At 37.5% G+C, this 22,853-nt stretch overlaps 1 protein-coding gene across 4 annotated transcripts in view; it reads left to right on the forward strand.

The window, feature by feature from the left end:
- The first annotated feature begins 9,007 nt into the window (after positions 1 to 9,007).
- hacd1 (3-hydroxyacyl-CoA dehydratase 1) overlaps positions 9,008 to 22,853 on the forward strand; it is an 84,491-nt gene continuing 70,645 nt past the window's right edge. Inside the window, exons 1-6 of one of the 4 annotated variants that reach the window (XR_009271900.1) lie at positions 9,008 to 9,268; positions 10,117 to 10,234; positions 11,980 to 11,998; positions 12,086 to 12,174; positions 12,278 to 12,399; positions 18,657 to 18,835. Coding sequence is in view for 3 of the 4 variants with exons in the window: in XM_058780695.1 (XP_058636678.1) it covers positions 9,150 to 9,268; positions 10,117 to 10,234; positions 11,980 to 11,998; positions 12,086 to 12,174; positions 12,278 to 12,399; positions 18,657 to 18,835 (646 nt within the window). In the remaining variant the exon portion in view is untranslated. Of the gene's footprint in view, positions 9,269 to 9,366; positions 9,791 to 10,116; positions 10,235 to 11,979; positions 11,999 to 12,085; positions 12,175 to 12,277; positions 12,400 to 18,656; positions 18,836 to 22,853 lie in introns of those variants that run through there. The other 3 variants (XM_058780696.1, XM_058780695.1, XM_058780698.1) reach the window with 3 other exon arrangements.

Here is a 22,853-nt window from a genome sequence, read left to right on the forward strand (position 1 = left end):
TATGTTGGCTAACGTTATATGCAAATGAAGAATTCTGTCAGTCTATTTTCCATTTCTGCATTGCTCCAGCTGATCTGAATAAATAAGCTATGCACTGGTCTATGTTGAGTATATACTCTTCCTTATTTTCTGTTTAACCACCTAAAATTAAATGATGATAACGTGAGGCAAGCATATGGCATAATCGTGACCTATTTTTAGCAGATTTCATTGAGGGATTTGACAGTGTGATGTAAAGATGAAGTATTTTAAGTGTACAGGTGCTGGTCATATAATTAGAATATCATTAAAAAGTTGATTTATTTCACTAATTCCATTCAAAAAGTGAAACTTGTATATTATATGCATTCATTACACACAGACTGATATATTTAAAATGTTTATTTCTTTTAATTTTGATGATTAGAGCTTATAGCTCATGAAAGTCAAAAATCAGTATCTCAAAATATTAGAATATTACTTAAGACCAATACAAAGAAAGGATTTTTAGAAATCTTGGCCAACTGAAAAGTATGAAAATGAAAAGTATGAGCATGTACAGCACTCAATACTTAGTTGGGGCTCCTTTTGCCTGAATTACTGCAGCAATGCGGCGTGGCATGGAGTCGATCAGTCTGTGGCACTGCTCAGGTGTTATGAGAGCCCAGGTTGCTCTGATAGTGGCCTTCAGCTCATCTGCATTGTTGGGTCTGGTGTCTCATCTTCATCTTGACAATACCCCATAGATTCTCTATGGGGCTCAGGTCAGGCGAGTTTGCTGGCCAATCAAGCACAGTAACACTATGGTCATTGAACCAACTTTTGGTACCTTTGGCAGTGTGGGCAGGTGCCAAGTCCTGCTGGAAAATGAAATCAGCATCTCCATAAAGCTTGTCAACAGAAGGAAGCATGAAGTGCTCTAAAATTCCCTGGTAGATGGCTGCGTTGACTGTGGACATCAGAAAACACAGTGGACCAACACCAGCAGATGACATGGCAGCCCAAATCATCACTGATTGTGGAAACTTCACACTGGACTTCAAGCAACATGGATTCTGTGCCTCTCCACTCTTCCTTCAGACTCTGGGACCTTGATTTCCAAATTAAATGTAAAATTTACTTTCATCTGAAAAGAGGACTTTGGACCACTGAGCAACAGTCCAGTTATTTTTCTCCTTAGCCCAGGTAAGACGCTTCTGACGTTGTCTCTGGTTCAGAAGTGGCTTGGTAGCCCTTTTCCTGAAGACGTCTGAGCGTGGTGACTCTTGATACACTGACTCCAGCTTTAGTCCACTCCTTGTGAAGCTCTCACAAGTGTTTGAATCGGCTTTGCTTGACTGTATTCTCAAGCTTGCGGTCATCCCTGTTGCTTGTGCACCTTTTCCTACCCAAATTCTTCCTTCCAGTCAACTTTGCATTTAATATGCTTTGATACAGCACTCTGTAAACAGCCACACCTTTCAGTAATGACCTTCTGTGACTTACCCTCTTTGTGGAGGGTGTCAATGTTCGTCTTCTGGATCATTGCCAAGTCAGCAGTCTTCCCCATTATTGTGGTTTCAAAGAACAAGAGATACCCAGAATTTATACTGTAGGGATGGTCATTTATTCAAACTCAAATGTAAATATTCTAATATTTTGAGATACTGATTTTTGACTTTCATGAGCTGTAAGCTCTAATCATCAAAATTAAAAGAAATAAACATTTGAAATATATCAGTCTGTGTGTAATGAATGAATATAATATACAAGTTTCACTTTTTGAATGGAATTAGTGAAATAAATCAACTTTTTGATGATATTCTAATTATATGACCAGCACCTGTATATTAAAATTGTGTAATATACACCCAGCCATAGCTTACCTCACATTACATTTAATATTTTGTTTAAAAGCACCATAAAAAATAATGCCTTCAATATCTATTGACAAAGGTTACAAAGACAATCCTTTTTAGATATTTAACTATATAATATATACTATTATATAGTTATATATTTAAATATATAACTGTATAAACCTCAGGAGGAAACAGACTACACAGATGTTAATCTGACCAGAAGTTATGCAGCCTCACAACATGAACGACACTGAATAATTTGTTCTTTCCCAATTAAATTTATTAAACAATTTTAAACCTAGGTGAATCTAGGTCAATATAGCATTTCAAAATAAAGTAAGGTGAGGACACTGAACACCTGCTCATCATATTACTGCACAAGACCCAGAGCTGACCACGAGTTTACACTTTAGGTGTGTTCGACTTAAAGTGGCACTGCCAGGCTGATTGAAGTATGACGAGAGCGATTCAAAAGCAAAAGAAACAGTCATGCTCTCGCGGTACTTTGATGTCATACTGATCGGTCTGTGCATCACCGCTTCAAGTCAAACACACCTATTATTTCTTCTAGGGAAAGATTTAGTGAATTTGCTTTTAAATAATAAACCTAAGCCATAATCAAATAATACAAATATTAAGGACATATTTTAACAACAATGCACAAAGGTAGGAGAGACCATGCTACATTGTGAACAGTATCAAATCAGGGAAACTGTTAAGCAAGACTAAATTATTTGAGCTTAATAGTGTAATTGTTCTGTTATGCCATTCACAACATAATCTAAATATATATAATCCATAATGATAATCCACAACATTGGCAGTAGGCAGGGTGCACACTGTGCATGACAGACACTGGTGATGGACTGTGGTGAGACACAGGTGTGGGAATGATCGTGGACCAGGGGTGGATTTGGGTGTCTTAGGAGATCACAGGCTGGTTTGTCCTAAGGTATTGGGTGAAGAAAAGAAACAGGGTAAGAGCATTTTATGTAACCATGTACAGAAAAAGAGCATCACATCATATAAATATATGAAATAATTGACTTAACAGTTCCCCAAAAATGGTGCAGTTTTGGGCACCACTGATTTCCATAGTAGGGAAAAATACTATGGAACTGCTTCCACCTGCTTGTTTAAAATATCTTCATACAAGTTTGGAACAACATGAGGGTGAGTAAATGACTAACCCTTTAATCAGTGACACCGATATACATTATAAAACATTTTTACAATAACCGTATCGTTTTTTTGTTGTAATATTGTTTGTTGTAAAATAAAACAGAATTCAATTAAACAAATTAAAGAGTGATTGTTATTAAAACTACCAAAAATTCAAAAGCAGCGAGTGATTTTCTGTCTTGTGTTGCTGGATTAACATTAATGACACAGATAACCTTTCATGATGGAGAAGAACAGCAAAAAAAAAAAAAGACGGCAGCATAACCCTATCACTGCATTGCTGAACACCATCATGGAGGGGGGGTGTCGCATCAGTCGTGTCACGAGCACATGCGCACTTTAGTCAGAGCGGCAATAGGCTATTCCGATTAAGGTGTTTACATGCCTGTATATTTCGATTAAAATCAGCATAAGCCACCTATGTTAATATGATTATGCCGATTATGAGCTTAATCGCATTATTTAAATCGAAGTATTGCATTTACATGAGATAAAGTTTAAATCGCAATATTGCCAAAATCTCATCGCATTAAGAGGGTGCATGTAAACGCTGTTTATATCTGAACTGCAAACTTTTATCCCAGTATTTCTGTGATTAATATGAATGACTATATAGGACAGAAATAATACTGTGCAGTTGAAAAGACTGTTTGTGAAGCTGTTTCTTACCCAAACATGTTAAATGTCTGCTCTCTGTGTCAGTGGCAGCGCGGATGCAGATTTGAACGTTGTATGATTTTTTTCAAAGGTTTAATAGACACGGGCGAATCGTTGTCATTTAAAAATGGGATTGCGTGGGTGTTTGAATCGAGATTGTGATCTTTTAACGATTAATCGTGCAGCTCTAGTCTCTGCAAACAAGTCTTTAATATTCCCCAAAATTAAGTGTCCCCAAATTAGCAAGCCAAAGGTGACAGAAATGGAGAAAAAACCTTGGTAGAAAGCAGGCTCAGTCGGGGGACCAGTTCTCCTCTAGCCAGACAAACCAACGTGGTGTTTGTTACTGTGGTCTTTGCTGAGGTTTTGTGCCAAAGGCCGTATAGTTGATGAAGCCTTCACTTGAGATCTGTCTTTGGGGCTCATCTAGTTGACATGGTCTCTGCTGACATTCAGGGCTATAGAGGTTGTCTCCATCTGATCTGGATATGGACTGGATCTGGGTGGCTATGGTGACCTCGGAATAAGAATGAAACAGACTAATATTAGCATAGATGCCATACTTCTTACGATGTAACAAGTACATCAGGTGTTACTGACATTGTTATTGTTAGTGAATAGGGATGTCGCGTTTAAGGAATTTCCCTTGCGGTAATTTTGAGTGGCTCAATAGCACGGTATGCTGTATTACCGCATATATATATATAAATAAGGGTTGTGCGCTACGACTAATTTGACTGTCGTTTAAACGGAAGTTTTGGATCTGACTAGTCTAAAAGCTAGAAACCCCCCCAAAAAATGGAAATATAAAAAATAAAAACTGTGCATGTATAACAGCCTACAGGTGCTGGTCATATAATTAGAATATCATCAAAAAGTTGATTTCACTAATTCCATTCAAAAAGTGAAACCTGTATAATATATTCATTCATTACACACAGACTGATATATTTCAAATGTTTATTTCTTTTAATTTTGATGATTAGAGCTTACAGCTCATGAAAGTCAAAAATCAGTATCTCAAAATATTAGAATATTTACATTTGAGTTTGAATAAATGACCATCCCTACAGTATAAATTCTGGGTATCTCTTGTTCTTTGAAACCACAATAATGGGGAAGACTGCTGACTTGGCAATGATCCAGAAGACGAACATTGACACCCTCCACAAAGAGGGTAAGTCACAGAAGGTCATTACTGAAAGGTGTGGCTGTTTACAGAGTGCTGTATCAAAGCATATTAAATGCAAAGTTGACTGGAAGGAAGAATTTGGGTAGGAAAAGGTGCACAAGCAACAGGGATGACCGCAAGCTTGAGAATACAGTCAAGCAAAGCCGATTCAAACACTTGGGAGAGCTTCACAAGGAGAGAACTGAAGCTGGAGTCAGTGCATCAAGAGTCACCACGCTCAGGCGTCTTCAGGAAAAGGGCTACCAAGCCACTTCTGAACCAGAGACAACGTCAGAAGCATCTTACCTGGGCTGTGGAGAAAAGAACTGGACTGTTGCTCAGTGGTCCAAAGTCCTCTTTTCAGATGAAAGTAAATTTTACATTTAATTTGGAAATCAAGGTCCCAGAGTCTGAAGGAAGAGTGGAGGCACAGAATCCATGTTGCTTGAAGTCCAGTGTGAAGTTTCCACAGTCAGTGATGATTTGGGCTGCCATGTCATCTGCTGGTGTTGGTCCACTGTGTTTTCTGATGTCCACAGTCAACGCAGCCATCTACCAGGAAATTTTAGAGCACTTCATGCTTCCTTCTGTTGACAAGCTTTATGGAGATTCTGATTTCATTTTCCAGCAGGACTTGGCACCTGCCCACACTGCCAAAGGTACCAAAAGCTGGTTCAAGGACCATAGTGTTACTGTGCTTGATTGGCCAGCAAACTCACCAGACCTGAACCTCATAGAGAATCGATGGGGTATTGTCAAGAGGAAGATGATACACCAGACCCAACAATGCAGATGAGCTGAAGGCCACTATCAGAGCAACCTGGGCTCTCATAACACCTGAGCAGTGCCACAGACTAATCGACTCCATGCCACGCCGCATTGCTGCAGTAATTCAGGCAAAAGGAGCCCCAACTAAGTATTGAGTGCTGTACATGCTCATACTTTTCAGTTGGCCGAGATTTCTAAAAATCCTTTCTTTGTATTGGTCTTAAGTAATATTCTAATATTTTGAGATACTGATTTTTGACTTTCATGAGCTGTAAGCTCTAATCATCAAAATTAAAAGAAATAAACATTTGAAATATATCAGTCTGTGTGTAATGAATGAATATAATATACAAGTTTCACTTTTTGAATGGAATTAGTGAAATAAATCAACTTTTTGATGATATTCTAATTATATGACCAGCACCTGTATGCCATGGAGGTAAAGAACTACATGAACTGAAGCCATAAATCACCTCTTAATTATAATGATCAGGGGTGCCCAATTCTGTTCCTGGAGTGAGTTCAAATTCAACACTGATCCAACACCCCTTTCTGTAATTAACGAGTGCTCCTTTAGATCATAAATAGCTGGTTCAGTAGTGTTTAAGAAGGGTTGGAGCTGAACTTTGCAGGAAGTTGTATAGTTATATAGACAGGTAATTCTTGGGTGTAATTAATGAAGTATTCTATTTAATTTTACCTTGAAAAGATAAGCGATTGCGAATTTAACAAACACATCAAGTTTAACATTTAAAATGTGTGTTCGTGTCAGTCCAAAAATAATTTTATGCATTATGTATAAAACATTAAGTAATGCAATATTTTTTTAGAGTAATTAGTACAGTATATCATTACACTGTTGGAGTACAAAATAACTTGTAATCATAATTACTTTCTTTGGAGTAACTTGCTCAACAAATATTATGTGTACATTCGATCGTTAATCTAATCACCAACCTTGTTATGTTGAACATTTAACTTTTTAGTCAAGGTTCTAATATGCTCTCTACAAAATAACTTGTATAGGCATGTAAGATCAAATTTATCTCTATTACAGAAGGATCAAACTAACAGGGATAGTTGGACAAACAGATTTAAAAGTGCATGATGTATTACATGGTTAAAAATTGTTCCTTTTTTCTTTTTGTTTTGTGCTTTTGTTCTCATTTGTTTCCAGTAAAGATTGTAAGTTACATTTTGCCTGATCATTTAGAGCAATATTAATGTCCATGTAAAGCACAGTGTTATTCTGTGCATAAAAATAAAAAAAGTGTTGGTGCCTCCTTGTAAATATTAATATAAAACAAAAATGGGACAAGGAATATGGATCCATTATCTTCAAAATAATGTAATGTTTGTTTTTAAACATGCTATACGTTCTTGTAGAAAGAAAAGCAAATATCACAGAATATGGATTTTAAATCATTGTTATTTCTTCACGTATTTCCCTTTAAATTTAATCAAGTAGCTGCAGCTTCCCCTCATGACGCACATATCCGGCATATTTCAGGTGATAAAGATACGTCGTAATAGATGTCATTTAGAGGTAGGGAAGATGTCTCATTTAACAGCTCAAACAGTCGATCTTCAGACGATCAAAATACGACTATAAAAAAAAAAGAATGCGATGTTTTCCAGATGATACCAGGTACGTGTGCTATCTGGGTATATGTTCTTTTGAACTTTCTATTCATCAAAGAAAACACTGAAGACTGGAGTAATGATGCTAAAAAAAAAATAATATTTTAAAATATATTCAAATAGAAAATAGTTATTTCACATTGTAATTATTTCACAACATTAGGCTACTTATTTTTTATCAAATAAATGCAGTCTAAAGGGTTGCTAGAGGCTTTAGCTAGCACTTAAACATTAATAGACGCAGTTAAAATTTGTTAATTAAGTTTATACTACGGGGCTGTTGAATGATTGAATCTGATTGGCTGACGAACGTTCTAAGGTGTGCAATTATTTTCAGGGAAACTCATGGTGAACGTAGTTCCAGGCAGCTCTTGACCGCATTACATGACCATATCACTTCGCCAAATGATTTCTGTTATTTCAAAGGTCTTACAACAGCAAAATAACCAAAACCCACAACGACACTGGCCAAACAAATAAATATAGTAATCAAAAGGATAAAAACTACAGATCATGTCCGTGTTTTTGCCACAAAATTATGCTTTATTGTGTACGGAAAGCACATACTCTATCTCTTCTGCTCTCTCTCCCTCACAGACCACACACACCAGTTTGCACACACACTAGCATACATCGCGCTATTATTAGCGCTACTCTGACGATTTTATCAGTAAAAACTACATGACTTCTCACAAGCGAAGTAACAACAACGGCGCTGTTCGTGAACAAAAGGAACTAAGTTTCACTATAAGAGACATTGCTGCGGAACGATTAGCTTATGCCATGGTCTGTCTGAATACTCGATTCTGATTGGCTGGCAGGTGTTGATTAAATTCGTTTAACTGCACAGGTAGTTCCAGGGGCCAGTTGCATAAACTTAGCCACCATGTTAAGACTGTGTCTTAATAACTAGTTTGACCAACTAGCAGTTGCCAAGGGGTAATCGGTCTTACTTTTCCAATACAAATAAAGACCAATCTACCTTTTCATAACTGAATTAAAAGTTATGACCAGTCTTGAAGAAAAAAAAATTAGGTGACTAACTTTTTAAGACTAGTCTAAACAGTTTATGCAACCGACCCCTGGTCTGTTTAATCATGTTCTATATTAATGCGCTTCCTATTGGTAACCATAGTAACATACAGTTACAGTTGAATAGTAATACAGAGGAAAATAACCGTCATTTTTATCGTTCCGGTTAAATATCGCAGCGCACATTTTATTAACATCTTTAATGTGAATGCTGGCAAATTACCATGGCATAAACGGGATAATCAATGGCTAGCTGTGCATTAAACGATTTGAATGCACTTCGCTGAGGGTTCTTCGCCTCGTCGTGCATTCAAATCGTTTAATGCACAACTAGCCGTTGATTATCCCTTATAATTACAGACCGCTCAACCGTCTTGTTAGCAAGTCCTCTGATAAGAGTTTGCTAACATTACAATCCAGCACCGAGCAATAAGCAATAAAAACACCAAACCTCTAAGTTAACCAGTACAAAACATAAGAAATTAATTTATTAATAGAACAGTTTGATCACACTGTGTGACTTTGGTGAAGTTTTCTCAAGTAGGCTACTACTTAATCCATCGCTGCAAATAGCTTATAATATAAAACATCCACATATTATGTAGCCTATGTATATATTTATTTCTTTGTTTATTTTATTTTTATCTTAGATTTTATTTTATTTTTGGTTAATTGTGATTAAATTAATCCTTATGACATTTTGGAGGTGTATTTGACCGATGTTCATGATCTGTCAAGCGAGTCTTGTTTTCCTCCTTTGACACTCATGAAGTAGCCAATGACTCCTCCAAAAAGGTCCCGTGGAAGGATGACCAGCCCCCGCCGACAGCTGTGCTGGCGCAATGTTTTTGTGACTTTCGCAGTCTGTACCCGGTACCATGGCGTCTGGCGAGGAGGACGGAACTGTTGAGGAGAAAGAAACCAACAACAAGAAGCGGACGAAAGGCGCCATCGCAACGGCATGGCTCACGTTCTACAATATCGCCATGACAGCTGGGTACTTGCTGGTGAAAGTTTATGATTGAACTGCTTTTATTTAACGTACTTGCTGAATGCAGCCTTGTGTCTGTTTATAGTGTGTGACCATTGTAAATCATTCGATTGTTAGGTTACCAAAGACAACTTTAAAAGCTTCAAGGTAGACTATTGCGCTAAACACTCACATTGCGCGTACGTAATTGTTAGTTTTGTTTCATAAAGGGTCAGCCGTTACAAAGTAACATAAATATTCTTCACAGTTACCGAAGCGTGCTCAGCCTTTCCTAATACGGTTGACTGTACTGCACGTGTCATCCCCGTCTCCTCAACTGTCGCAGTGATATGTTTAGCGCTGACACTGAAACTCTGGCCCGGCATGGCGAAATGCTAGACAGACAAACTGCAACTAGGAAAAGTGAAAGACGGGATAATTGTAATGAAAGCGCAGTGAACCCGTTTTTCAATTCAACATAATTTACGTGCTCTAAACCAGTGTGGACTTAAAAGGGCATATTCTTGTGAAAAAGAGGTGTCGACCAAGGTATTAAAACACGTTAAGTACTCTAATTTTAACTGTGGTGTGTTTTTGAATTTTACTTTTAGAGTTAATACATGTTCATAAATGTTCAGAATCGCAACTTCACTTTGATTTATTTATTTATTATTATTATCCTGTGCAATGACTTTCATGCTTAAAAGTGTATTTTAAGTGACCAACTACTTTATAATGTTTATGAACTGTATCTTTACCTGGAAATAAGGTGAAAAGCACTGCCTTACATTATAGGCCTTTTAATTAGTTTTGGTGTTAAAGTCAAAGTTTTTATTTTTATTTATTTATTTTTATTTTATTGGTCTTTATTGCAGGTGGCTTGTATTGGCTGTTGCCATGGTCCGGTATTACCTTCAGAAAGGCACCCATAAAGGCTTGTACAGAAATATAGCCAGGACACTTAAATTTTTCCAGACATTTGCACTATTAGAGGTAAGATCAGCTGCCTTTAACCCCCATTGTGATATAAACATGCACTTTATTTTACTCAAATTTTGCAGTATAATTTTGTGTATTGGTTAATGGTCACCACCTTAAGGAAAATTATTTTATTTTATTAACTCTTTGTATTAACAGTTGTTGGATGAGTTACTCTCAGGTAACCATATGTGGGCTTAATTTCTGAACTAAAAAAATAAATAAATCAGTCATGTGATCTTCCCAAACTTATTGGCTTGTCCCTTAGTCCAGTGGTCACTTGGGTTAATCATTGGGAGAACATTGTTTATTTAGTTAGTTATTTTATAGCCTAAATGTTGGAGTTCCTCACTCTGCATATTAAAATAATTTTTATTTGGGTGAATTCCAAACAGCTTTTTTGCACACTTGCAAGAAAGTGACTACTTTCAAATCAAAAAATGAGCAACTTAATCTTCACACAAAGGGACTTTGGCATTTATGATCACATAATCTTGAGTGGTGCATCCTCATCGTTCATCTTTATTATTTTTTTTTATTTATTCTTTTAAGAAACATATCTTAAGCTGGCATTTAAATCCAGTGAGAAATATTGTGTTTTTATTGAAATATGTATTTACCAAGCCCCACACAAAAGACACAGATGCATTCTAATAAATATGACACAGAGATTTGCCTGTTTTCTTTCTTTTTTTTTTCTTTCTTTTTTTTTTTTGCTACAACATGTTTCAACATCTAAACAGCTACAAACATATACTTGGTTGCTCAAGTTAACATTCAAATTAAACAATGCCTCAACTATGTCAGGAATCTTTTGATAGCCAACCAAAATAGTCAACACTTTTTTTAATCTTCCAAGCAAGCAATTTTTTTTTTTTTTTTAGTAATCTTAGTTAGGATTCTTTGACAGTTTAGATCCTTCAAAAATAAAGGTGCAGTAGCATTTGGCTTTGTATAGGTTATTGCAAATAGCCATATTTGAGACAGTAATGCCATGCACCCTTCAGAGTGTTCACTTTAAGTCCTCTGCCATTTAAAGAGAGCAGTGCATAGTAATGCTTGCATTTGAATGGTATTCGCCCTTCATTATGAGCTCTGTGGAAGTTTTAAATAAATGAAGCTGTGTGTATGAACTCTCAACTCACTGTAAATTGTTGGACAAGTGAATTGCCTATCCAGTGGTTTGTGCACTGCCACTAGTTCACTGCAGTGAATGTAAGTGTTATGCTAAGTGTGACCATTAGATGGTGCTTATCATTCAATCATTGTAACCTTACCTCTGAGTCAGCCTAGGCATATATAGAAGTAGATATAGAAGACAGACTGTTGTTTACTTCCAGTTGTACTGTTAGTGTGTTCTAAACCTATGGAATAAAGAATAAGGTTAATTCCATACTCTCATATCTGAGCCGCACATTCAATATTACATATACACGCTGGTGATGTAGTATGATCTGCATTTTTGTTGCTTTTCACTCTCAGAATAATTTGTAAAAAATTAGGAATTGTTATCTGAAAGCAATATTATGAGGCAAATTTACCACAAATTGGCTAAAATATGGTGACTGAAATGTTATCAATGATATTTAATCATTTATGGGACTGGGTAAAAAGACATGCAGCATCAAAACGAGTTCACTGAAGAGTTGAGTCTTTAGCATGCTTGCATTGATTGTGTTCTGAATCTGTCTTCATTTCTTGTGCTCATTCTTTTTTATAAAGGAAATGTCCTTAGTTCATTACTTCTGTTTTTATTTCAGGTTGGACACTGTGCTATTGGTATGTACTGCATTTTAAAGTGTTATATAAGCATTTAATTCCAGATATATAAAGAGATTTCCAGGTGTTATTTTTGGTGTGCTAAAGGAATTGTGCGGACATCTGTAATTGTGACTGGGGTCCAAGTATGTTCTCGGATATTCATGGTTTGGTTTGTTACAAACAGCATCAGACAGGTCAGTGTGAATTATGGAAACTATTCACTGTTAACCTGTGTACAATCTCTAAATTGGCTTTTACATTTTACTATTTTTTCTTTCATTTGAAACATGCACTAAGATTCAGAATGAGGAGAGTGTGATCTTGTTCGTAGTAGTTTGGACGATTACAGAGATCACTCGCTACTCTTTCTACACTTTCAACTTGCTCAATCATCTGCCATACTTCATCAAGTGGGCCAGGTACAAATGTGGCATGTCACTAAATTGAATTTCCCAACAGCAGAATTGCATGGCTTGGTTTCACTTGTTTACTCTGCATGGTGTGGTTTCAACATGTCTTATTTTTTTTCCAGATGTCTTAAAATGATTTTACTGAGCAAAAATTGGACATGTATTCAATGATCCTTGGGGTGACACTGAGTTATTTTCACAATGTGGTAGCAAATTAAGGTGTGGTAAGTTGTGGATTGTTTTGCTGTACATTTCTACACGCAAAATCCATCTCTACAAGTGCTGCGCATTTGAAAACATAACACATACCAGCAATTTTCCACCAATATAATAGCCCTATGATTCACACAGCCATAAATCAGTATCAGTATTGTAATTTTACAGTTTTCTTCAGTTCACATAATTTTACCTACCACGTGACCAAGGCTCACCCCAATCGGTCTGACCAGGGCGCTGCAGCGATCAAAAGTACGAAATCGCTCATAACTCAGTTGCAGGCTCATGTGTGTTATGTTGTTGGAATGGGAAGGGGAGCTTGGCCACTCCATGGCACTATAAGATGGAAAAAAAAACATAAAAATGGCTATAACTGTGCAACCATTTGTCCTATCAACATGAAAATTGGTGTGCACCGTATTGGTCCAAAGTGCCACAAGTGTCTATAAGGACATTTGCGTATCTCAAAAAACATGGCTGCCTTTGGCCGATGACGTTTGAGCACCTATTAGACAAGGTTAACGGAGGTCGATCGGAAACAAAAGTTGGTTGGCCTGTCTCTCATGTCTGTGAGAAATTTGAAAGGAATTGGCCACTGGGGGATGCGATATCACATTTTTCAAGGCCATAAACGATTGTACATTGTGCGGGGTTTTTTTCACATATGCACAATATTCATATCATATGATAGAACTCATTCCGGACAACTTTGCCTCTAGAACCACTGCGGTCAATCAAATTGTTTGTTAAATATATATAAATACACTTTTGCAAACGAGTCCTAGGTTTTTCGCTCAATCTGGGAAAAAAAACAACAACTGCAGTACAATTCTCCGGACTTTCTAGGTCAATAATGTAGAAATAATGTAAAAATGTTTAAATTTACCCTGTGGGAAGCTATAATGGGATCATTTAGAAAATGGGTCTGTCCAAATTTACCCAAAATCCTATAAAGCCTAAAGGAAAACTCAAAACCTCATGAAAACTGGTGAGCAGATGCGACAAGCGATTCTAAACAAGCATGCAAAGTTTTAGGGAGATAGGACAACAGCTGGCGCTATTACAGTCATAAACATAAAAAAAAAAAAAAATCATATTTCTGTTAAATTACCTGGATTTCCCAAAATGCTTTTTTAAATCATTAATTTAGGTGGTTACAAACAATATGTAATGTTGATTTTATATATATATATATATATATATATATATATATATATATATATATATATAAATATAACACACACACACACACACACACGTACAAAATTATAAACTTTTGTTTTTGCCCCCATTTTTCATGAGCTTAACTCAAAGATCTAAGACTTTTTTCTATGTACACAAAAGGCCTATTTCTCTCAAATATTCTTAACAAATCTGTCTAAATCTGTGTTAGTGAGCACTTCTCCTTTGCAGAGATAATCCATCCACCTCACAGGTGTGGCATATCAAGATGCTGATTAGACAGCATGATTATTGCACAGGTGTGCCTTAGGCTGGCCACAATAAAAGGCCACTCTAAAATGAGCAGTTTTACTGTATTGGGGGGGGTCCGAAAACCAGTCAGTATCTGGTGTGACCACCATTTGCCTCACGCAGTGCAACACATCTCCTTCGCATAGAGTTGATCAGGTTGTTGATTGTGGCCTGTGGAATGTTGGTCCACTCCTCTTCAATGGCTGTGCGAAGTTGCTGGATATTCGCAGGAACTGGAACACGCTGTGGTATACGCCGATCCAGAGCATCCCAAACATGCTCAATGGGTGACATGTCCGGTGAGTATGCTGGCCATGCAAGAACTGGGATGTTTTCAGCTTCCAGGAATTGTGTACAGATCCTTGCAACATGGGGCCGTGCATTATCATGCTGCAACATGAGGTGATGGTCGTGGATGAATGGCACAACAATGGGCCTCAGGATCTCGTCACTGTATCTCTGTGCATTCAAAATGCCATCAATAAAATGCACCTGTGTTCGTTGTCCATAACATATGCCTGCCCATACCATAACCCCACCGCCACCATGGGCCACTCGATCCACAACGTTGACATCAGCAAACCGCTCACCCACACGACGCCATACACGCTGTCTGCCATCTGCCCTGTACAGTGAAAATCGGGATTCATCCGTGAAGAGAACACCTCTCAAGTCTTAGATCTTTGAGTTCAGCTCATGAAAAATGGGGGCAAAAACAAAAAAGTGTTGCGTTTATAATTTTGTTCAGTGTATATATGTGCTTAATTGCCTTAAAGGGTTAGTTCACCCCGAAATGAAAATTCTGTCATTAATTACTTACCTTCATGTCGTTCCAGATCCGTAAGACCTTAATTCATCTTCAGAACACAAATTAAGATATTTTTGATGAAATCCAAGAGCTTTCTAACCCTCCATAGACAGCAAGGGAAGTACCAAGGTCAAGGCAAAGAAATGTAGTAAGGACATTGTTAAAATAGTCCATGTGACATAGGGATGCTCATTACAACCAGTTAATGGTGACAGTAAGAATTTTGACCAATTAATACAATCAGTTAAATGGTTTAAATAGTTTTTTTTTTTAGTAATTTATCAAAATATTTTAAAATGTTTGCTGCATGCTTAAAATATGCTATGCGTATAAAATAAAATTGCATTTTTGAGAGAAAAAACATGTCGCGTATAAAATCACATTTTATTAATACATTCAGAAATAGGCCTAATGCTGATGTGAAATGTTTACAAACATTATGAACACTATAAACATAGCTAGGCTATGCTATTTTAGTTCCCCTCACTCCACAACAAATCCTTTCTATTTAATAGTATTCATTGAGGCGCTAGCGCAATCACTTGATTTTTTTTCTTTCTAACGGTGTAAACAATTACTCCTTTTAGTCATACAGATAATCGAAACTAAAAAAAGGTTTGCTTTTATTTGCGTGCATTCACAATAAAAACAAATCTTTGGGCTTTCGTAAAATAAAGAAAAAATAGGATGGGTCACAGACACTTATCCTTTCTAATTGAATTCAGTTCTAATTTAAAATAATCTTGTCGTTTAACGGTTAATGATTGGTTAACAAGCGTCGGTTGTCGGTTAGGAGAAATAATCGAAATTACCATCCCTAATGTAACATCAGGAGTTCAACCGCAATGTTATGAATCAACGGGAATACTTTTTGTGTGCAAAAAAAAAAAAAAAAAGTCTGCCAGAAGCTGCACCCATGTCGAGGTTATAAAACCTGACTAATGTAAGAGAAGTGGACGAGCCTCAGCAGATGTCATGCATTGACTCCCCAGAAAGAAAGGCCTTGGAGGCCGCCACACTTCTAGTTGAGTGCGCTCAGACCCCTGGAGGAGAAGGGACATCAGAGGACTCATAGGTTTAAGGATATAGCATCCACAATCTACCGGCTTAAAGTCTGCTTGGTTGCAGGTAGACAAATAAGTCAGATTTCCTCCACAGGGCAGCTCTGTGGACATAAGTGTCCAGTGCTCTCACTGGACACACCAGATTAAGCTTCCCTTGATTCGGGTCCGTAAAGGGAGAATGAGAGGAAGCCTGCAGCACAAGCCAAATCCCAGGACAGGACGATGCAGACCTGGTAGACAGATGGCTCGCAAGCATCTGCTCTACCTGAGGTGTCGCCCCATGGCTGTACTCCCTCAGCCCTATGATATTAGAGTAGTTTTTACCATAGGGGCTGAAGAGACAGGCTGAAAATGGTTCCCCCATGATCTAGACACCTCAGTGTAAAGATCAGGGGAAAACGACAGGCGTGGAGGTAGCCACTTATAATGCATGAAATGTTCATCCAGCTTGCTTTTTGGATGCTCATCCTGGTTTTCGGCAGGCCAACCGATGTAAAGTTTGGTCACCGCCTGAGTCACTACCTCCAGCAGCTCCTTGTACTGGATGGACTGGGGTGGCGAGTTAACAGTCTCATCCATGTCGGTGCCCTCCACATCAACCTCCCTGGAGGTAGACAGGCAAAGCATTGAGGCCTCTCCCCGGTGTCATGTGACTCGTTAGTGTTACAAGGTCTCAGGTGTGAATGGGGAGCAGGTGTGTTAAATTTGGTGTTATCGCTCTCACTCTCTCATACTGGTCACTGGAAGTTCAACATGGCACCTCATGGCAAAGAACTCGGAGGATCTGAAAAAAAGAATTGTTGCTCTACATAAAGATGGCGTAGGCTATAAGAAGATTGCCAAGACCCTAAACTGAGCTGCAGCACGGTGGCCAAGACCATACAGCGGTTTAACAGGACAGGTTCCACTAAGAACAGGCCTCGCCATGGTCGACCAAAGAAGTTGAGTGCACGTGCTCAGCATCATATCCAGAAGTTGTGTTTGGGAAATAGACGCATGAGTGCTGCCAGCATTGCTGCAGAGGTTGAAGGGGTGGGGGGGTCAGCCTGTCAGTGCTCAGACCGTACGCTGCACACTGCATCAAATTGGTCTGCATGGCTGTCGTCCCAGAAGGATGCCTCTTCTAAAGATGATGCACAAGAAAGCCCGTAAACAGTTTGCTGAAGACAAGCAGACTAAGGACATGGATTACTGGAACCATGTCCTGTGGTCTGATGAGACCAAGATAAACTTATTTGGTTCAGATGGTGTCAAGCGTGTGTGGCGGCAACCAGGTAAGCAGTGCAAAGACAAGTGTGTCTTATCTACAGTTAAGCATGGTGGTGGGAGTGTCATGGTCTGGGGCTGCATGAGTGCTGCCGCCACTGGGGAGCTACAGTTCATTGAGGGAACCATGAATGCCAACATGTACTGTGACATACTGAAGCAGAGCATGATCCCCTCCCTTCGGAGACTGGGCCGCAGGGCAGTATTCCAACGTGATAACGACCCCAAACACACCTCCAGATGACCACTGCCTTGCTAAAGAAGCTGAGGGTAAAGGTGATGGGACTGGCCAAGCATGTCTCCAGACCTAAACCCTATTGAGCATCCGTGGGGCATCCTCAACCGGAAGGTGGAGGAGCGCAAGGTCTCTAACATCCACCAGTTCCGTGATGTCGTCATGAAGGAGTGGAAGAGGACTTCAGTGGCAACCTGTGAAGCTCTGGTGAACTCCATGCCCAAGAGGGTTAAGGCAGTGCTGGAAAATAATGGTGGCCACACAAAATATTGACACTTTGGGCCCAATTTGGACATCTTCACTTAGGGGTATACTCACTTTTGTGGCCAGCGGTTTAGACATTAATGGCTGTGTGTGGAGTTATTTTGAGGGGACAGCAAATTTACACTTATACAAGCTGTACACTCACTACTTTACATTGTAGCAAAGTATCATTTCTTCAGTGTTGTCACATGAAAAGATATAAAATATTTACAAAAATGTGAGGGGTGTTCTCATTTCTGTGAGATACTGTATACAAAATGCTGCATCAAGCAAATTTGTAAGGGAAAATATGTAAATAATCAATTAACTCCATAACAGTTTCCAAGTGATAATGGGCTAAGGACTTTCCAATTCAGCCCATTGCAAATGTTCTGCCAGTATCACATTGCAGTTTTATACTTGGCAATATTTTTAAAAATATCTTTATTTTTGGAAATTCATATGGTCTGTTGGTAGCATCACCAGTGGGGATATTTTTTAACCCCACCAGCAATGAAAAATAATTCAGTACAGGGATATGTAGCAGGCATGTGTAGACTGGAGAGTGTGAAATCCCTGAACAATTAGACATGTATGAAATGAAAACATGTACCTGTTTTCTTATTCCTGGATAAATAGATGTGAATCTTTTAGCAGTGGAAAATTATTTAGTGCTTTAGTAATTACTTTATACGGTCTACTCTACAAAAAAGAGGTATGACCAAAACTTATTTGCTCTAATTCACAATTTAACCTGTATATTATACCTCTTCAACCTGATTATAATTAACCACGTGATATTTATGTAATATCTTGTGAAGTAATGCATGGTAACTAAAGTTAGCTTTGTGATACATCATAATTGTTGGTGCGTGTATTTTTTAATGTGTGATGTCTCATGTCAAGTTGAGCCTAATTTATTTCCCTTCTTTGTATTTTTCTTTTCTCCTGTCTTCCTCAGGTATAACATGTTTATTGTCATGTACCCCTTGGGAGTAATTGGAGAACTGCTGACCATACATGCCTCCTTACCGTATGTGCGGAGATCTGGCATGTATTCCCTGAGGCTCCCCAACAAATACAATGTGTCCTTTGACTATTACTACTTCTTGATCATCGTCATGCTGTCCTACATCCCGTGTAAGACCTCAACTCACAATAAAACATCTACTTGCATGCTACTATTTCCTCATTGGGGTTGCCACGTTTCTGTCACAAGACCAGCCGAATCAGTCTTTATCAAGTTAACCCTGCTACTGTTGTAAGGAATAAATTGACCATGACTGACTGCTAATAGAGTGGTGAAAGTATAAAATGGACACACTGACATCCCAAACTGTCTTGTCTAGTTAGTTATTAGATGCATGCGTTTTCAAAAATAAACATAACGGCTTTAAAATTTGTGTTTTCGGTATGTGTGCACCACTCTATAGCTCATGTCTACATTGTATATCGCTGTGTGTCCTGCTTCTCACAGCACAGACTGTGAAAGCTTCAGACTGCTTCAAGTAAATTATCTGGAATGAACCATGATTTTTGCTGAAGATCTGAACATCTTAGTTAAAAAATTTGATATAGGGAAAGCTGTGTTAACGTTTAAGTTAGTCAAAGCCACACCGCTCAAAACACCTGAGTTTTTGTTCAGTGCCGAGTTGTGCAAGCTCGCGACTCCTCTCATTATAACCAACAAATAGTAGAGACGATGTAACTAAGAGATTCATAGATTGCGATGAACTATGAGTGACAGCATTTTAATGATCATAAAGGGAGTTTGCATATGTGATACTGATTTTATAAAACAGTTCAATAAACAATAAATTAATATTAAGTGACATTTTAGGAACACGATCATCTTATTTTGTTCTAATCCAACAGTTCCAAACAAATTCACAGCTGAGCCACTGCACATCTCCAAGCAAGCACAGTTTTTAATTTATGAATGAGCATTTTTGAACAAATCTTTTTGAACTGTCTTGCTTCGTTCCTGAATAAATCAGCTTGAACGAACCGATTGAATGAATGATTCATTGACAAAGACAGTGACTTTTGAGCCATTTTTGTTTCATTTTTAAAGTATCATTTACTTATTTAAATAATTTGGTATTTGTTACCCTGGACAACAAAACCAGTCTTATGGAGCACAGGTATATTTGTAGCAATAGCAAATAATACATTGTATGGGTCAAAATTATAGATTTTTCCTTTTTTTGCCAAAAATCATTAGGATATTAAGTATACATTATGTTCCATGAAGATATTTTGTAAATTTCTTACCGTAAATATATCAAAACTTAATTTTTGATTAGTAATATGCATTGCTAAAGACTTCATTTAGACAGCCGAAGTCGATTTTCTCAATATTTAGATTTTTTTGCACCCTCAGATTCTAGGTTTTCGATCTTGGCCAAATATTGTCCTATCCTAATAAACTATACATCAATGGAAAGCTTATTTATCCAGCCATTTATTTTATGATTTATGCATCTTAATTTTCAAAAATTGACCTATATGACTGGTTTTGTGGTCAAGGGTCACATTTGTACAGAATATTCAATGCTTTATATTTAAAACATTCAAGTCAAGTCAAGTCGAGCTTTGTCATTCTGCTACATGCGGGGGCATACAGTGGAACGAAATGTCGTGCCCCACAGGACCACAGTGCTACATAAATACAGGCATACAACAATGAAGTAAAACAATATAAACCTATACACAACTATCCTACTGATAGATTTTGACAATAAATATACTATATATAATTTTATTTTTACCTATACATAAACTAAAAAATACAAACTATACGAATACTTCAGATAAATACTGTACATGTGCGAAGAGAAACATTGTGAGTCAGCAGCTGGCTGTGGAACAGTGCAGGATGATTTGTAGTGCATGAGCATGTAAACATACATATATTACTGAGTCTTTTTGTGGGATTTGTATACACACAGCAGTGTGTGTGAAAAGTGACTAGTGCGCATAGAGGAGCTCATTCATTTCATAACATTGTCATTATGAACTTAAGTGCTTTCATGCCACTTCTAAGCTTCATTAAACCGTCTGTAAATATACCTAAATGCCACTTTTGTGTTCTTCTGTGCACACCTGTAGTGCAAAGATGAATTTTGTTGATATTGATTTAATTTGATTGGCAACTTATGCTTCCTAATTGTGCCTTATTATTCTAAACTGAATGTGGTGTTATAATTAAAAGAAAATAAAAGTTTATGAATATAATTGTAAAGGGTTCCTTTGAGCTTGATACCTACAAAACATATTGTTTATAGGAAACATGAAATAAGTTTAATGTTGTTATAGATTATAAAGATTTTTATAATTAATTAAATCTGAAAGGTCATCTAAAAGTTACCCCGACTTAGAGTTCTATGAACCTTGTTTTAAGCAGTGTTGGGCACGTTACTTTAAAAAAGTAATTAGTTATAGTTACTTCTCACAAATAGTAACAGAGTTAGTAACTGAGTTACATCATTATAAAAGTAACTAATTACCAGGGAAAGTAACTGTTGTGTTACTTAAAAAAAAAAAATCAAATGTCAAATAACTTTGGATGCCCCCAATATTAAATATGTTAAATTAATGAAATGGACACTAAAAAGAATAAATTATTATAAAACATTGTACATTAATCTGCACTATTTATCTACTGACACTTAGTATCAGTCAGTCAAGCATTATAATATAATATTATGATAATTTAATATTATATGATGATAGAACTTTAGTAATTAGAATAACCAAGTATGAATGCATATTTGTCATCAATATAAAATGCACCAAGGATTAATGAGCTGCTGGGTTCATGAATATTAATCACGCTGTCTGCGTTTGCTCGAATTGATTTGCTGAAATCAAAACAGGGACGATAATAGTTGAGCGCCAGCCAATGAGATTGTCATTTGCGCATTAGTTCCGCCCACTACCAGAGAAACCGGCAGTTCTTAACCCTTTAACGCGTACGATCACACCGGTGTGATCAGTCTTGGCTGGTCCCAGGAGCGTACGATCACACCGGTGTGATTAGAACTTTCAGTGAGTCACGTCATCAACTGCTGAAATTCAAATCTGCTTTCTGGCGCGGAGCCAGATCAGACGCGCGAGCGCTTGTAATATTATCACTTATTCAGTGTTTTCAACCATATAATGCTTATTTAAGATTTCAGACATTTAAATACACATAAGTACTAGCAAAGCCATACATTTATAGTTTGTAAAATATGCGCTGATGTCTATGGAAGCAGCAATAATGATCCTTACAAATATAATCTGACGACATGTTTTATTGATATCATATACACAGTGTAGGTAACAAAGTTTACTCTGCTCTTCTCCCAGTTTACTGGAGACTTATTTTAACGTGTTTCGGGAGGAGAGGATGAATTTACGTGTTGTAAATCCCACAGCTGGATTCAGCGCGAGCAAACATGGCGGCGCCCATCACCCGGTATAAATCAACTAACACGATCATTATAAACGTGTTTAAACAACCAAACACATTTACTTGCACATATTTCAGAATCGGAATATCAGATATTTAATAATATAGCGAGTATGTTTGTGAATATTAATAATAAAAAAGGAAAAACGAAATAAAAGCAATCCATGTGTCATACAGCGCTATTACAGCTGCGGTGTGTCACATGACAAGCATGACGCGTCGCCATGGAAACAATAAGGCTATAAGTTCTAAAATAACGGTCGCCTAAAAAACTCACACCTGGGGCTCAGCTAGAATATTTTAAACTCACGTGCGAAAGGGTTAATAGCTGAAGAATTCCAAAGGAATTCCGTTATTTTGACAGGAAAATACAGCAAAGAATATCGTTTACATGTAGCGCATCAATTCTGCATGTTATGAAAGACTCTCTTGCTCTGTATCTTTCTTTGCGTGCGTGTATGTGAGAGAAAGCGACGGCGACTTGTGCGCCTTCACACTAGAGTTTATGGTACGTCAAATACAGCTACACTGCGCATCCATTCAGATGAACTGAAAAATTAAATTCTAATAATATAATATAGTAATGCCACATTTTATTGTCAGTAATGGTAATGGCGTTGTAACTGGGAAACTATCCCAGTTTACTCGTTACTGAAAAAAAATAACGCTGTTATTCCCATCACTGGTTTTAAGTGACCTGAA

The sequence above is a fragment of the Onychostoma macrolepis genome, chromosome 07 (genome assembly GCF_012432095.1).
Source record: "Onychostoma macrolepis isolate SWU-2019 chromosome 07, ASM1243209v1, whole genome shotgun sequence".
NCBI lineage: Eukaryota > Metazoa > Chordata > Actinopteri > Cypriniformes > Cyprinidae > Onychostoma > Onychostoma macrolepis.